At 38.8% G+C, this 16,003-nt stretch overlaps 2 protein-coding genes across 2 annotated transcripts; one reads left to right on the top strand and one right to left on the bottom strand.

The window, feature by feature from the left end:
- Nucleotides 1–45: 45 nt before the first annotated feature.
- LOC139935699 (large ribosomal subunit protein uL22m-like) lies at nucleotides 46–5,750 on the bottom strand. Its single transcript, XM_071930235.1, has 6 exons — nucleotides 5,371–5,750; nucleotides 4,485–4,593; nucleotides 3,871–3,936; nucleotides 2,956–3,033; nucleotides 2,468–2,537; nucleotides 46–1,743 (listed from the first exon to the last, which is right to left on the bottom strand). The coding sequence occupies exons 1-6, from the start codon at nucleotides 5,628–5,630 to the stop codon at nucleotides 1,535–1,537; spliced, it is 792 nt and encodes a 263-aa protein (XP_071786336.1). The 5' UTR covers nucleotides 5,631–5,750; the 3' UTR covers nucleotides 46–1,534.
- A 175-nt stretch (nucleotides 5,751–5,925) lies between these two features.
- LOC139935698 (histone PARylation factor 1-like) lies at nucleotides 5,926–16,003 on the top strand. The gene is made up of 7 exons (XM_071930234.1): nucleotides 5,926–6,086; nucleotides 7,488–7,629; nucleotides 8,914–9,087; nucleotides 10,234–10,423; nucleotides 12,386–12,484; nucleotides 13,629–13,867; nucleotides 15,244–16,003. Exons 1-7 carry the CDS (start codon nucleotides 5,931–5,933, stop codon nucleotides 15,540–15,542), a joined length of 1,299 nt encoding a protein of 432 aa, XP_071786335.1. The 5' UTR covers nucleotides 5,926–5,930; the 3' UTR covers nucleotides 15,543–16,003.

Below are 16,003 nucleotides of genomic sequence, written 5' to 3'. Positions count from 1 at the left end.
ACACTTGAAAATAATGTTCTGCTTTCAAACTGGTATAATTTATTTTTCTTAGGAGGTTAATTGTCTATTGATTTGTTACAAATAGTGTACGTATCAATAATCAAAAACTAAACAGTGGTGTGTAAAATAAGTGTATTTAGCTTTGGCTTTGGTTTCAGCAAAGTACAGTGCCCAATTTCATAGAGATGATGAACAGCCAATTTGGAGCTTACTGTGCGATTTCCATTTCATAGCATTTCATTTTGTGAGCACCGAATTCAAACTATGGTGTTTCTGATCAGCAGAGTGTGGGTTCGAATCCCCAGCCGTGACACTGTGTCCTTGAGCAAGACATTTAACCATTGCTTCGTCCTTCGGATGGGACGTAAAGCCGTTGGTCCCATGTGTAACGCATGTAAAAGAACCCAGTGCACTTATCGAAAAGAGAAGGGGTTCGCCCCGGTGTTCCTGGTTGTGGCTGCTGTATGCGCCATAGCACCTTGTAAACCCTTATACGGTGCTAAATAATTGGGTCTCAGAAATCATCACTGCAATAACCTATCTTTCTGAAAGTTTGTATATACTCAGCGCCTTGAGTACCTTGTTTGGTAGATACGTGCGCTATATAAGACTTCGATATTATTATTATTATTATAGCGCTGCTTACTGTAGACACACAAAAAGGTTGCTAGTCACCGGTGCCTGTTACACCAAAATTAATGACATCACAATGCAAAGCCTTGGTGAACGCGCAGCAAGATGGCAAGATTTTCTTGCTAACCTGTTTGTTCTGCTACAGTTAACACAAGAATTTGCTTACCGCTGAAATTGGGCCCAGTTTACGAGTGCAGGCCTCAGTCCAACCAAACCAAACCGAACATGCAGTTATAATGACATTTAACTTGCATCTTTTCCATAGTTATAATTTGTACAAATAACATCACAAAGTTTTGTTCCTGTTCTTAGTGATATTTCTTTCATCTTTTACAAATGACCCTAGACCCCTTGCATAAGTTGACATTGGAAGGTCAAGCGATCAATGGAAACTTGCATGTGTGTAACTCAGCGCAAAACTCTGGGCTAGGTTTTCCTTTGACCTCAGTGAGGGTGCTGTTCTGGCCTGTAATATCATATATGCAAAGGGTATATTGGCAATTGGGTTGTCTAACCTCTTTCATAAATGTTTTCAAAAAAAGAAAAAGTTGATTTCTCCTAACATAGTTGCATACAAAACACCAGGCCAATTTTAGAAAATATTGCTGGACTTATTTCTTTGCTAAGCAAAAATTTAATGGGGCACCAGTCACAACAGTGTAAACTTAATGTCATTTCGGCTGGTATCCTATTTCTGTTAAGCAATACTTTTCTGTGCTTAGCAAGTTTTTGTGCTTACAGACTTAATGAAATTGTGCCCAGTTGTCTTTACATATATGTTTTTGTCTGAGTGGGACAAAACTGTCCCCCAAAACAGTTTCTTCAGTGAACACTTTTCACTTGGTATTTCTCTAAGGAATCCTTCAACAGGGAAGTTGGGTTTGATGTGAATCTCTCACACTCACAGAGAGTGAATAACTGTCCGTTTACGGAGTGCATCGATATAATGCTGTGCCTGATCATACCCAGTGGTCTCAATCTTCGTTGGTGGCGGTCCTTCCTTCAGGACGACGAAGTAATGACAGTAGACAAGGTTCAAGATGCTGAAGCGACCCTTGGCATGAACTCGCATGGCGTGGTCGTACTCTCCCTTACCAACGAAGGATTGAGCTGTGGAGAAGAGAGATGTTTTTGGGTTTTTCAGTTAGTCACTCACTTCAGGACAGCTTCAGAAGTGCTCAGAATACAAGAGATAATGTAACACAGGGAGGGATGTCTGAAGTTCTGCAGCAAAGAGCAAGTTTGAGTGCGAGCATTTAGTCGCCCTGTGATTGACCACTCCCCAGCAACATACATGCGCAGTGACGCACTCACTCGAACAACTTGTTGGAAAGTCTAGTCAACCATTGGAAACACTTCATTGCCTTTCGCTGTAGTGTCACTGGTTCCCTTCTGCACTTTACACATGTAAGCATGGTACAGGCTACCGAGACCACGGAAGGAACCATGGGCTTGAGGCTGGTTCCAAATGTTCCGAAGGGTCCGCGTCAATATAGTCGACCTTGATTTAATCATGGTGCATACTCCAACTTACTCAAGTTTGTAATGAGCAACTTGTGCCACCCTACCTACCTTTAGCTTCATGTGCTTCGTACTTACAAAGGACCTGCACAAACACTAGTTATTTTCTATTTACTCCCCCAAACAAAGGTATTGACAAAAATAGGGAAACCGCCAGCATAGGCCTAGATAGTTCAGTTGGTAGAGCGCCAGCACGCTAACCATGGGACTTTGGTTAAAATCCTGCTCTAGCAAATCAATTGTTTATTATTTTATGTAAATATTTAGTAACATAGTTTAGCAGCAGAGCTGTGAGTGGATTCTCTGTACTTACCGATATGCAAGTTGGATTTGAACTCCACGTTGTGATTCTTAACAGCTTCCTCTTGGGCTTCAAGTAGAATCTGCACACAGAGAAAATAATAGTCATTCATAATTTATGATCTAGTCAAAAAATGCAACGGATAAAGCTTCTTTAACCCTGATCATACCAAATGTCCGGTAATTAAACCAAGGATTCCTCATTAGTGAACTTAATCACTGAAGCTCGCAATGTAAGAAAATGGATTTTTCATATCCAGGACAAAAATAACAAACCCAAGCATACCATGTACTAAACACCTGGGTCCAATTTCATAGAGCAGGAATGATTTCATGCTTAGCAGAAATGAGCAGGATACCAGACACAAATTGTACATGTGGCATAATATTTTAGCTGGTATCCATATTCTTGTAAACATAATTTTGTTGTGCCTAGCTTGTTTTTGTGCTTCAAGCAGTTATATGAAATTGGGCCCTGATAATCCAAGTATAATAACGTACCTCTCTTACAATACCAGCGCCTTTCTTGTTAATAAACTGCAACTGATTCAGGGCATCATCAATCATCATCCCCTTCACCTGAAAAAAAAAAAAAATGAATTGTAGTTATAGAACTTGTTTGATTGAACCCCTGTCTTGATCCGCAAATGTACATGTACAGGCACTGGGGCCGAAGTCAAAAGGCAATAAAATTCATTGCCAGATAAATTGTCAGAATGTGACATTTTACTTGGCAACAACAATTGATTTGCATTCAAGATTAACCTTACCTCTTTGTGAAATCAGCCCCCGGGGCTGATATTCCAGAGAGATAAGATTGATCGTAACTGCAAATCAATCGTAGTTGCTTAGTAAACTGTGATGTCACAATGCAAATCCTTATGGTGATATTCTGACACTTTGTCATACAATGGATGTTATTGCTTTGTGAAATCAACCCCTGGTCTTACAAACCAAATGGTTTCATTGGATAGATATGCCCCCTATGCAATGACACTTAAATGCAAGACTGATAGTGTACATTGTACACAAGTGAGTGCAGCTTGTGTGTGCATGGCATCGCATGCAAGGTCAAAGCTTCATCTGACAGAAAATTGCCAGGTTCTAAAGGATGGTATTTGGCGTTCAGATGGTTAGGCGAGCTTTGCAATTTGCATCAGTGCGAATCCTAACCGTGTTTGCTTGTGACATGATGCACTCAAGTCAATATCTCCTGTATACCTTTATTATTGCTCTTAATCAGTTTGACCATCTTCAAAGAACATTGTACTGTCAATTGTCTTAGAATGTTTTTAGCCTGTAAAAAAAGGCAGTTTCAAAGTCTAGTTTATGCAATGTCGGTATCTTGATTTCTGTTTTGTTTTCTTTACTCAGAATGGCCCAAAAATTTCAGAACTTAGATTTACATGTACTTACAAATGTAGCGATGTACCACATTTTTCTCATGCTGTGCTTAATTTGCTGTCTGGAGTAGTAAACCTCCTGTAATGAGGATAGAAACTAAAATTTTACATTACATTCTTATTTTGGCATTTTTTATTTACAATATTTTTTTTTAAATGCAATTATTAATCTCCGACTTCAAAATACAGCAATGGTTGTTTCAGATTGAAATTAATTAAAATTTGTTTTGTCAATTTTCGAGGAGTAGGATTTGTTTCCATGAAATACAAAGTGTTGGTCAAAAATGAGAAGAGACTAAAATCAAAATGCGAACACTGATCTATCATCTAAACTGTTGCATTTGAACAAGAAAATTTGTATGGGAAGATTGACCTCTTCTGTTTAATGGGTGATACTCTGCAGAATTGAAAAAAAATTGCCCCAAACTCAACATTTGAACCTCATTCGTTTTAGACAAGAAAGTTGAATTGAAAAAAGACCACCAGAGGGGTCATTTCTTGATTTACTAGCCTGACACCTAAATCACTGGCCTTGGGCCAGTGGTCCAGAGTAAAATTAAAGCCCCGCAGTGGTTCATAGTCTTCATCATTCACAGATTAATGATGAGGTTTTAAGCCTCTACTTACAGCCATTCTTGGAGGGTCCCCTGGTTTTTGCGGTGGGTACAACTTCCGGTTATGCTTTTCCCACTTTCTGCTCATTGCATAAGCACTTGTGTGTAGACATCGTTGTTGCCTTTTGTGGAAGAAAAAATAATCAACAGAAAATGAGAATGTAGTATGCTTTGAAACCACCAAAAGACTGGTCTACGTAATTAAAAATGAATTATTGTCAAACATTACCTCATATCCCCACAAGCCATGTACAAAATATTATGTGTGTGTTTAAGTTTTAGTGCATTGTTCTTTGGGCATAATTAAAATTGTTTGCGTATGCCTGCATGTTTTTTTGTTTTGAAACGGCACCTAGTCAATTTTGTCAAATCTCGTTAAGATTGAAAATTATTCAAACAAATTCCTTACACTACAGCAAAAATTGGCCCATGCAAACCAAATGTTGTGGATGGAATAGTGCAATTATAGCTCTTGGCTTTAGTCACATTCTGCATACCTCAGTCGGGGGTTTTGTTTATTATCACAGCTATGAATTAATCAGTTCTACTATAAATATGTCGTTTGACAAGAACATAAAATTAAAAACATTTGTTTATTGACCCCAAACCCTTTTGTACACATAATTTATATTAAAAAGTCGGCCATTATTTTTTATTAAAATCACGTCAAAGAATGAAGAGGATTGCTAAAATATTTACAAGCTGTTAAAAACTTAGCCCGTGCAGGCTATGCGTATGCTTAAAATAGTGGCAAAAACGTGCAGATTTATGATTGATAATGGTAGCTAGAAATTAGAATAGAACCTAGATTTATTTTAAAAGTTAGATTTAGAATTATTTCTAAAAAGAAAAACAGCAGGACAAATCAGATCAGATACTTTGATAAACTACCAACCTACCTTTCAAGTGATATCGAAGATCTCAGTATGGAATTATTTGTCACTAAGCTATGATTTGATTCCACGCAACCGCCGCTAGGAGGGACCGCCGACAGCCTGACTAGTCCCGGGTGAAAAGACTGAATTCGCCCCACGAGTCTTTCAACGCCGCACGCTGAACTTGTTCGGAGTGTTCGGACATTTTCAAGTCCAAATTTAACAGCTTGTAAAGTCACCTTCCCTCCGGCGTGCAAATTTTTCAAGCATCTCAGAGATGCCATACTTCCATGTATTTCACTGTGGACAATATCTGTGTCCGATCTGTTGGTAGAAATGGGTGAAATTTAAGGGTTTTTTTCTAGCCATCAATTAGATTCGGTCGTCACGACACAGTCTGTGCTGTGCACACATGTAAGGTCAAAGTCCAATGTTGAAGGCTATCATCTTGCGTCGTTCCCAGGGATAGATTAACTTAATAAAAACTGCGAAGCACGTGCTGTTGGGTGTACTGACTGAAAAAGAACTGCACGGCGGGGACGAGTAAATAGTTAAAATGCAATCGAGGTTGACCAGCAGCGGGAATGGCGAGTGTTTTGAGTTCGGCTGCGAAAAAAATGGAGGAAAATAATTCAGGAAAACCACCGTGTAAGTACGGTGCAGAATGCTATCGTGAGAATGTACAGCACCAGGCAAACTTCTGGCATCCTAAGAAGGGAAAACGCAAGAGTGATATTCAGGTACCTCGACAAATTTTCTGAACAGAAGTAAAACATTTGCAATTTGCCAATGCATTGGTTGCAAAAATCATGTTCGAATTGAACACCAACAAACCTCGCTTTTTTTGTGTGACCTTGGCCTTGTAAGTTGCCTTGTTTCTCTAACTGCACTTGATTTAGGTCTTTATTTATACTATTATTTATTTGAAACATGTAGTGTCTTATTTACTGAGAAGTTGTTCATTTATTTTTTATAAAAATATAATAAATAAATATTATAAATAATAAATAAAAATATCACAAAAACTCAACAATAATAATAAAGCTTTCCACTTTTTTACAGTCTTAGTCTCATATCAATATCATAGGTATTTTGAGGTTTATATGACGTGCGTGTAGTGTCTGTATCACTTGCGTGCCCTTCTTTCCAATTTGTATAGGGCCTTTTCATTGACATTGGTACAAAATTGTTAACCAATTTCATGACGCACAGGCTAGGGTAGGTAGAACTACATATATGGAGGTTTGTTACACTATCGTCTCCACTTACAACGATAGTGGAACGAACTTCATAGTTCTAGGTAGGAGTAGCTTGTACGCGCCTGTACTCCCACCTATATGATTTTTAGTGTTTCTTCCATTGAGCTAGCTGTGCACAAATCATGCCTGAGTTTAGCAGAGAAGAAGATTAAGTACATATCTTAACAGTGCAATCTTATTCTTAGGCTCTCTGGCTCTTTTGTAAACATGTATTTTTTTATATATTCATAAACACCCCAGGCAGTTTTGCTATTCCTATTGGTGGAGAGCACACGTCACGTGGGGGTGTTTAAACAGTTGATAATGATCAGCTAGAGCTGTTTATAACTGGCGGGCTTCCACATGTTGGGCGCAAAGCTCATGTACGCCAATTTTATTTCGCGGAAACCGAACGCAATTCATAGCTATTAAGAGGGCGTAATCTATTTCTAAACGCGCGTACAACCCATGCGCACCAAACAGATTTTTAACAAAGTTTTTGAAAAAATATGTTCAACCTCGAATTGATTGTCCAAAGTGTTAAAAAAAATATATTTATGTATTTTTGTTTTGTTTATAACAAAAGGGCATTTACATATGAACTGAAATAAAAGAGAAGTGACTCGTTCTTAAACAACCGTTTAAAACCTTGCAGGATTGGGCCCTTTATGGCATGGCCACAACCCTGCCGGTTTTAAACGGCCGTTAAAGAACTCGTCACTACCGTTTTATTCCCTTATTATATGGAGTTGTATTTTGACACTCGATACGTGTTATTGTGTTGTAATTTTAAATCACATTTATAAGCCTCTTTTCTGATCTTGTCAACATGCAAGGCTTCACATCATGTTTTGCATACGTTTTTGTAGATGATTAATTTTTCCCGAATTATGTATAACTTAGGATGAAGATGATGCAAGTTCTGTCAAAAAGAGAAAGATTGATGCTGCCTCGGACTTGACAGAGAAGGTTTCCGAAGAAGAAGCAGGCAACGCCTCCCCAGAAAACGGGAGTGAAGATGAGGTTGATGAGATACAAGAAAAAGGTACAAACAAATTTTTAGTCTTGGCGACACTTTGCATGTACATGTATGTGTTGACAGTAGACAAACTGGATCCACTTATTACATTTTCAAGAAAAACATTGATAGTCTGCTGCCAACTGCCAGCAAGTGTTTCATAAGGTTTCCATTGACAAAATAATTTTTGAAAGTGTGTTTACAGGTGGGCATGGTAGCAGTAACTGAAAACAAAAGAACCAAATTGTTCTTGATTATGTAGTACTTTTTACTACTTGTATCGTAATCGTATTTTGATGCCTTCAGCTGCAGCTGAATTTGTTTTGTATACTTTTTGTCGCATAATTGTTATTCTAAGAAATGATGGGAAAACATTTGTGACATTCACTTTAGTAAATAAATTGTATTTCCTTTCAGGCCTGGAATTTTATCTTTAAAGGCGACAGGCCATTTTCACTCTGCATATAGTGCACTTCCAGCTAAAGCCTAGGAAAAACTTTTGATGGGGCACCAAGTCCAAATCAAGGCCTTTGTGGCTTGGACAGCTTCGTAAAGCTAGGCCTTAGTGGCTTGGACAGCTTCGTAAAGCCAGGCCTTTGTGGCTTGGACAGCTTGGTAAAGCCAGGCCTTAGTGGCTTGGACAGCTTCGTAAAGCCTATCCTAAGCAACTGGAAGGGAAGATCACGTCCAGAGTGGGGAAGCCATGAGAGCCTTTTACAACTTGTTTGGGGTTTCTTATGTTTCCTCTTCTGTTGCTTCCATTTTGGTAGCAAAAAGCCAAACCAATACAAAGTGATGAGTTATGCACACTGCCCAAGTGCCTGGGAAAACAACAATTATCCACCAAACGAACACAAGTTGTAAAAGGCCCTTGTGGCCTTGCACATGTTGTCTTTCCTTCCAGATGCTTGGGATCACGTCTCTACGAAGCTGTCCCAGCTACAAAGGACTTTTCAAAAGGCTAAGGCCTCCCTGGTCCACGTTATATACTTTTATCTTCCAGTGCGCGCTAATCCACCAATCGGATGCTCAAACTGGAGGGTGGTATAAAAACCTATACTAATTTCAGTGTTTTTATTGCACCGTGCGTATTGTGAGTGTCAATGCATCACGCTCCATATACGGACAGTGCAAAAATAACATTCATAATAACGTTCGGAATTTTGTGAACTTTGCGCGTTGCATGTGAGACTGGGAGATGTAGAAGCGCAATATTTTTCTGTATTACACTCGCGCTTGTGTAATAACTTATGTTGGCCTGTGGTTTTGTACCAATCTGTTAATTTGTAAAATGGTTTTCTTTACTGTTAGATGATGCAGAAGAATCTGATGATTCAGACGAATCTGAAGACATCACCCTGCCTGCCACACCCACCAATCTTAACCCTAGGGAGGAGATTGAATGGAAGTTTAAGATGAAGATGCCAGAAGATTTCTATGACCTTTGGAAGTTCTGCAAAAGTCTTGACAAAAAGAATCCTAAAGGTAGAAACTTGTTTGTTTTTTCTTCTCTTTGTTTTCTTCGTTTTCAGGGACAAGTCAGTGACTGGTTGTGACTAGACAGTGACAAAGCACATGACTCCTGTCATACATTCTCCTGTGATTTTTCATGTCTAACCAGTTCAGAAAAAAAGTGTGCTTCATATACTTTGTATCTTTTATGCATTATTGTGTTATCATGAAACTGTGTATTGACAAAACTGTTTGATTACTTGTGCATTAATTATTGTGTTTATTGATACCATGAAACTGTGCATTGACAAACTTTTTGATCAATGCATTATTTTGTTTATAGATTCCTTGAAACTGTGTTGACAACAATTTTTATCACTGCATAATTATTGATTTCATGAATCTGTTTTGATGTTTTTTGATCAATGCATTATTGTGTTTATTGATATCATAGCACTGTATTGACCTTGTTTTTTATTTTATAAGTAATACCTATAGTCCAACTGCCCTACGGTATATCTCACTTTTTGATCACTTGTGCATTATTGTGTTTATTTAAGGAAACTGTGTATTTACAAACTTTGTGATCAATGCTAAATGTGGTTATTGATTCCATGAAACTGTGCTATAACAAACTTTTTGACCACTGCATTATTGTGTTTTTATTTCCATTTTATTATATTAACCTTTGTTTATAGTATTTTATTTTGTGTGTGTGGGTGTGAGCTTTTGGGAGTGCCCCCCCCCCTTGTGGAGTCTTTTGCACAATGGGAAAATTGACCCATCAAGGGAATTCTTTGTTCATTCTGGACCCTGACAAAATGTTTTTATTCATCAACTAATGAAATTGTTAGAAAGGAATTATGAATAAATAGTAAACTTGTGGGTACAACCATGTGTTAATCTCTTAACAGAAGTGTTGGCTTTGTAAAGAGCCGGTGTGGTCTAGAGCCAGCTATAAGCTCCACCACCAACAGAAGTCCTGTATCCCCTGAAGACGACCAGAGTATGCTGTTAGAAATGTTGAGACAACACCAGCTGTTTTCAGAGCCAACACTTCCATGTTTATTACACATGGTTGTACCCACAAGTTTACTATTTATTTGTAGTTTCTTCCTATTTATCCACACCATGCAAAGCTTCAAACAATACTAACTTAACTGTTCATTTTTTCTGCAGATGCCCTGAAGGAGACACTAGGATTGCAGTTGGTGGGTCCATATGATGTTCTAGCAGGAGACCTTAAGAGAACCTCTGATTCTAAGAGAGCATCTTATTGCCTTCACTGGAGGTACTACTACGATCCTCCAGAATTCCAGACAGTAGTACGTGGAGACGATGAAACACAGCATCACCTTGGATACTACAGGTAAAGTCATGAGGGTACTTTAACTCTTTGTTTTCTGTGTTAAAAGGGGTGTTCTTTATCACCATAATAGGGAGGTTTAGCTGCACTTTGCGCGAGCAAACACGTGAACATGGATGTCTAAAAATTGTGTTCTTACATGTAGTTGGTGTCGTAGCCACTTTGGGCTTATTGCATGCTCACACATAACGTCTGCGCGCACGTTCGTACCTGACTGAAAAATGGTAACTTCACGTATGCTAAAACGTGGAATTTTAATGACACAACTTTCTTACAGTCTTGTTCACGTGGAACAGGCAGCTAAACCTACATAAAAGATGCAGTCTTGTTGATCTTCCTTGAAAGTGGTCCACTGGCCAAATACCAAGGACCACTTAAAATGGCCTTTGTCTCGTGCCCAGTCTCATAGAGCTGCTTAAAAGCAGAAAATAGTGCTTAACAATTTTCTGCTCAGTAGAAGTGAGCAGACTACCAGCCATAAATTGTACATGTTGATTGGTAGTTTGTCTTGTAGCCTTATTCTGGTAAGCATAATTTTGTTGTGCTTAGCTACTTTGCATGATTAAGCAGCTCTATGAAATGACTCGGTGACTTGTCAGTGACTAGTCAGTGACAAGTCACAAACTAGTCAGTGACTAGTTTAGTTAGTGACAAGTTAGTGACTAGTCACTGACTAGTCACTGACTAGTGTATGGCAGTCTTTTTGTCCTGGGCAAAAAGGACATGCTCACAATACATTCTCCTGTGACTTTTACATACCATGTGATTGTCTAACCATGTCTAGATACTTTGTATCTTTGTATGCGATATTCATAATTGTGTTTATGAATAATATCATGAAACTGTGTTTTGACAAACTTTTTGATCAATCGTGCATTATTGTGTTGATATTAATACAATGAAATTGTGTATTTTTTTTCATTGCATTATTGTGTTTATTGATGCCATGAAACTGTGTGTTGACAAACATTTTGATCAATGCATTATTGTGTGTATTTATTGATGCCATGAAGTTGTGTATTGACTTTGTTTTCATCAATGCATTATTGTGTGTATTTTCATCATGAATCTGTGTATTGACAATCTTTCTGATCAATGCATTGTTGTGTTTTATTTATTGATGTCATGAAACTGTATTGACAAACTTTTTGATCAAAGCATTATTGTTTTAATTGATCATGAAACGGTGTGTTGACAAACTTATTTATCATTGCATTATTGTGTTTATTTGTCATGAAACTGTTTGTTGACAAAACAAGCCATAAGAAATTTAGTTACTTTGTACTGCATTTATAATATGTTGTGTATGCTTGATGTGCCACTTCATTATTTGTCAATATTTATCTCAATGTTTGATTTCTTCTTTTCTTCTAGCCTGGTTCCATGTCTTTTATATACAATGCTTGTGTGTTTTTATAATCTACACCCTGACTAACAATTTGAAATTTATATTTTGCATATTTTGAGGTCTGTTTAGTGCTCAAATCAGATTGTTTTTGTGTGAATAGTTTATCAAAACTGGTTTTGCACAATGCTTTCTGCATTTGACTTTAGGTTTCCAAGTTAGTTTAGCTAGGTATTTATGTTAGTATTAATTTATATGATTAATGGTTTATTCTATAATAAGTCTGCAAAGAGACCAAATCTTTTAAAAAAACGTTAGGCCTAATTAGTGATAAGAGCAAACTTCAGAAGGCAATTGTGTTTCCCCAAATGCTAAAATAATGTTATTGCCCTGTACTGTAACTTTTGTTTGACTGTACAGATGTATGGTGCACTATTGTATCTTGATTGGGCTTTGTCCTCTTATCCCAGTTGAAGAAATCTGTCCAAAAACATGTGATCTGTGTGTTAGTGTTACATTCAGCTTAGGCATAGCTAAATAAAGACGGTCTTTGGAACAAGTAGTTTTTATACTGACACAACAGATAAGTCTAATACATTTTTGTACTTTTTTTTCTTCAGGGATGAACCAAGTAAGTTGCCATCGTTTGTGGGAGCCAACTCTGCAAAGAAAAACTGCATTATTTCACCCCAAGGAGAAAACATCTTTGCTGCTATAAAGTAAGTATTCATTTTTATTCTGTTCATAAAAGACAAAAGATCTAAATGTAGAAAATGAAACAAATTGACTTTTTTATTAAATTTAATGACTAGATTATCCTTGGCTTTCCAGATTTTTAATGATTCCCTACTGAATGTGCTAAAGTTAACGACAATGCTGGGCTGGAAATCCAGAAACTTTTGTAATGGGATGATATTGCAGGCCCCTTTATTGTTACTCCTAGTATTGACCCCTTGCCTGCGCGTCACACGCGGCGACTGATGCCACGCTCACCATGTTGGTGGTCAATAGGTTTACGTGTAAACGCCGCGACGACTAAAATGTGCACTTCACTGAATAACACACGTTGACATTGACCACCACAATGGCGCATCTAAGATTATTCTGATGATGACGTCAGGTGAATTGGGTCAATACCTACATCCTGCTCGGATTAGGGTTGGTCTAGGGGTGGGTGGTTGCCTTGTGGTGTGTGATGAGCGGGTGATTGGTAGCAGGCTTTGCAACCAATCACGGCATATTGAGGAAGGGTTGTCCAGAGGTCAGTGATCCAAACCCAAGAAAGTGGTTTGGCAATTGGCTTCTGGACACCGACAGAGGCAACTACTTGAAGAAACTTGGGAGGTTAAATCTTACAATCTGTCTTAGTCAAGTGGCCAATTTTGTAGTACAGACTTCTGTTACACATGTAGTTATATAGCTGTACATGGTGATAAGGCACAGCATTGTCATTATCTTTGGCAGATTTATCATTAACGTTTAATAAACATTGGTGGGACTGTTACTTTGCATTACAAAATAAGCACACAAGTTGCACACATTTATTAAGTCAAAACCATGTTCTTTAAGAACCCTAGGGTTATTCTCAATCCCCGGCTTGGGCTCCTTCTTTGGCTTGGGCTCCTCGTATTGGTTATGCTATGGAGTAATCCTCACAGCGTATGCAGCTCGAGGAGCGTGTATTTGGCTCGCAGTGGTTCGAACATCCGACGGCGCTTTGAGCAGGAGCCCAAGCCAAGGTTTGAGAAAGGCCCCGTGTAACAGCTGAACTCCAATAGTGCCCTCTATCTAAACACAATGTTTTCTGAGTTTGCCCGTAACACGTACAATTACCCCCCAATTTCAAACTTTGTTCAATTTCAGAGCACACATGGACAAGCTTTGCAAAACAAGTAAAGACAAAGCTGAGCAAAGTCGAATCCAGTCCCTTCAGAAGCCACTCACTGACTGGGCCAAGAAGTCTGGCCACTCTCTGGAGACGAAGACTAAAGACATGAAAGCAAGAGATAAGAAAGTAGTAACGAGAACATTCCATGGAGCTGGTATTGTGGTACCAGTGGACGCCAGTGGTGTTGGGTATCGGGAACTTCCAGAAACCGATGGTAAGTTCTTTTATTTTCTTTACTAAACTACTAATAATGTTAATGGAGCTCAGTTATACAATTATTGGTTGTTGGTTTTTGACTAGAGAGCTTACACGGTAAAGGCTGGGTCACACCAACCTAGTTCTCAAAACATGTGAACTTGTCCTGAAAAAAAATCTTTAAACTGGTTTGGTCTGGTTAGAGCGTAAGGCTTTAATAATAATAATAAGACTTGTAATGCGCACGTATCCACCCTGCTGGGTGTTCAGGAAATTTCTGTAATGTGACCATAGTCACTTAAATTCTGGTAATGCGTTGGCTGTGAGCGGGATGAAGGTGTGCACGCATCCAAATGACGCCCGATTTCACCATGTCTAGCATATCTCACTTTCACTCTTGTACTGGCTGGTCTCGATGAGAGTATGATTATTATTGATGGTTTATTAAAATTGAACTTGTAGCCAATGGCTAAATTGCATCAGTATATATGTGTACCGTAAAATATTTAAAAATAAACATTAGGCAATGCACAATAGACGAATCGCAACATGTGTCATCGTCCTCCATCCATGATGAATGTGTACGCGTGAAGAGCCATCACTGGCTGAGAGTCGCGCGTAGCGCGTACACACTTGCATTTTGTATCCCATTGTTACATCAAAGATGGCGGCCAACTACTCTCATCACAATCTGTCTTATATTCTAAAAGAAATGATTAACCAACCGCTACAACACACAAGAACAACATAAACATTAAAATACCGGAGAACTCTACACATAGGCAAGAAATTAAAATAAAATTTGAAAGCCAGGCTTGTTTGTTGGGTATGGGATTTTGTTGGAGCAGTTGCTTAAAGTTGTTCAAGCTTGATGTATTCACTAATGAGTCATCAAGGGCGTACCACTGTACTAGGATACTATTTGTATGACGTGAGCGTCGGGTGGCTGGCATTAGGTAACGGTCATGTCCAATAAGTTGTTGTTGATCTTGTACATAAGGGCGAGCCTGGCATAACATGGTGATGAAATACTTCTGTATAGCACGCAATCGTCGGCAAAAAGTCTTGATGTTGACAGCAGTTTCTCCGATAGACCATTGATACAAAAGGAACAACAGGGGGCCTAAAATTGCCCCCTGCAGAACTCCAGATTAGACAGCAGCTGTTGTTGATGTCTGCTCTTCAAGCACCACCCTCTGTGATCGGCCTATCAGAAAGAAAGAGATCCATTAGTATTTAAAGTGATTATATCTACTGGGAAACTATTTCAACATTATCAGAGTTTGATGTATTTGAAAAGTGAAGACTTCATGATTGTACCATCCCTCTAAATTTTAGGTTAGCATATTTAGCGGCTACTATATACTGACGATTTGCATTTGTTCTTCAATGCAGCCAACCTGAAACGTATCTTCAAGAAAGTTGTTGACAGCGAGAATGACTACGAACGCAACAAGCACTTGGAACCCCTTGACGAGATCATCAGTTTTGTTCAATTTGCCAATGATGAATGCGATTATGGTGAGGGGTATGAGCTTGGAATCGATCTGTTCATGTTTGGCTCTGACGCTTTTGATCGCATCATCTTGAACATTCTACCATTGGCGTATATGCTCCTCGGCCGAAAAGAATTTGGCACGATTCTTCAGGCGCATATGAAAGACAGGCGGAAGGAAAACCTGAGTATGATGTAGATGCGACAGTGGCGGAAGTTGTCTTACTTGATGTTAGTTGGGATATTATCCTGTGGAGTATAAACAGGCCTGGCAGAACACGCAGGCCTTGGAGGCCTTTGGCCTCTGTTGCCCCTGGTCTTGGCCTTGGTGCCCTTCAAAAGTTTCCCATTGACTTTGACTTTAAGATTTACCAATAGAAGTGCCTTTTGCAAAATGAAAATGGCCTTGCTCTTTCAACATATGAAACTCCTTACCTGGTATAAAGCCCAGTTGTATGGGGGAAAAGGAAACCAGTGTTTCAGTGCTCAGTAGTTACTCACTCACTCCAGCTAGACAGCTAGGGCCCGTTGCGCTAATTGATCTCCTAGTCCACGGTTCGTGGCTAGGTTCCAGAGTCTGTCAACTTGACTTGGTGGACCCAGTTGCTTGATTCAAGATGTCCTTGAATGGCATCATCTTGTTCGCCAGTAGTCGCTACT

This window comes from Asterias amurensis, chromosome 4 (genome assembly GCF_032118995.1).
Source record: "Asterias amurensis chromosome 4, ASM3211899v1".
In the NCBI taxonomy this organism is placed as follows: Eukaryota; Metazoa; Echinodermata; class Asteroidea; order Forcipulatida; family Asteriidae; genus Asterias; species Asterias amurensis.
This window is presented reverse-complemented; position numbering and strand designations above follow the sequence as displayed.

Coding starts and splice junctions, on each gene's coding strand:
- LOC139935699 (XM_071930235.1), bottom strand. CDS start 5,630: ATGGCATCTCTGAGATGCTTGAAAAATTTGCACGCCGGAGGGAAGGTG. Junction 2,538..2,955: donor GCGCTGGTATTGTAAGAGAG/GTACGTTATTAT, acceptor CTCTGTGTGCAG/ATTCTACTTGAAGCCCAAGA. Junction 1,744..2,467: donor CAAATCCAACTTGCATATCG/GTAAGTACAGAG, acceptor TCTTCTCCACAG/CTCAATCCTTCGTTGGTAAG.
- LOC139935698 (XM_071930234.1), top strand. CDS start 5,931: ATGGCGAGTGTTTTGAGTTCGGCTGCGAAAAAAATGGAGGAAAATAAT. Junction 12,485..13,628: donor AACATCTTTGCTGCTATAAA/GTAAGTATTCAT, acceptor GTTCAATTTCAG/AGCACACATGGACAAGCTTT. Junction 13,868..15,243: donor GGAACTTCCAGAAACCGATG/GTAAGTTCTTTT, acceptor TCTTCAATGCAG/CCAACCTGAAACGTATCTTC.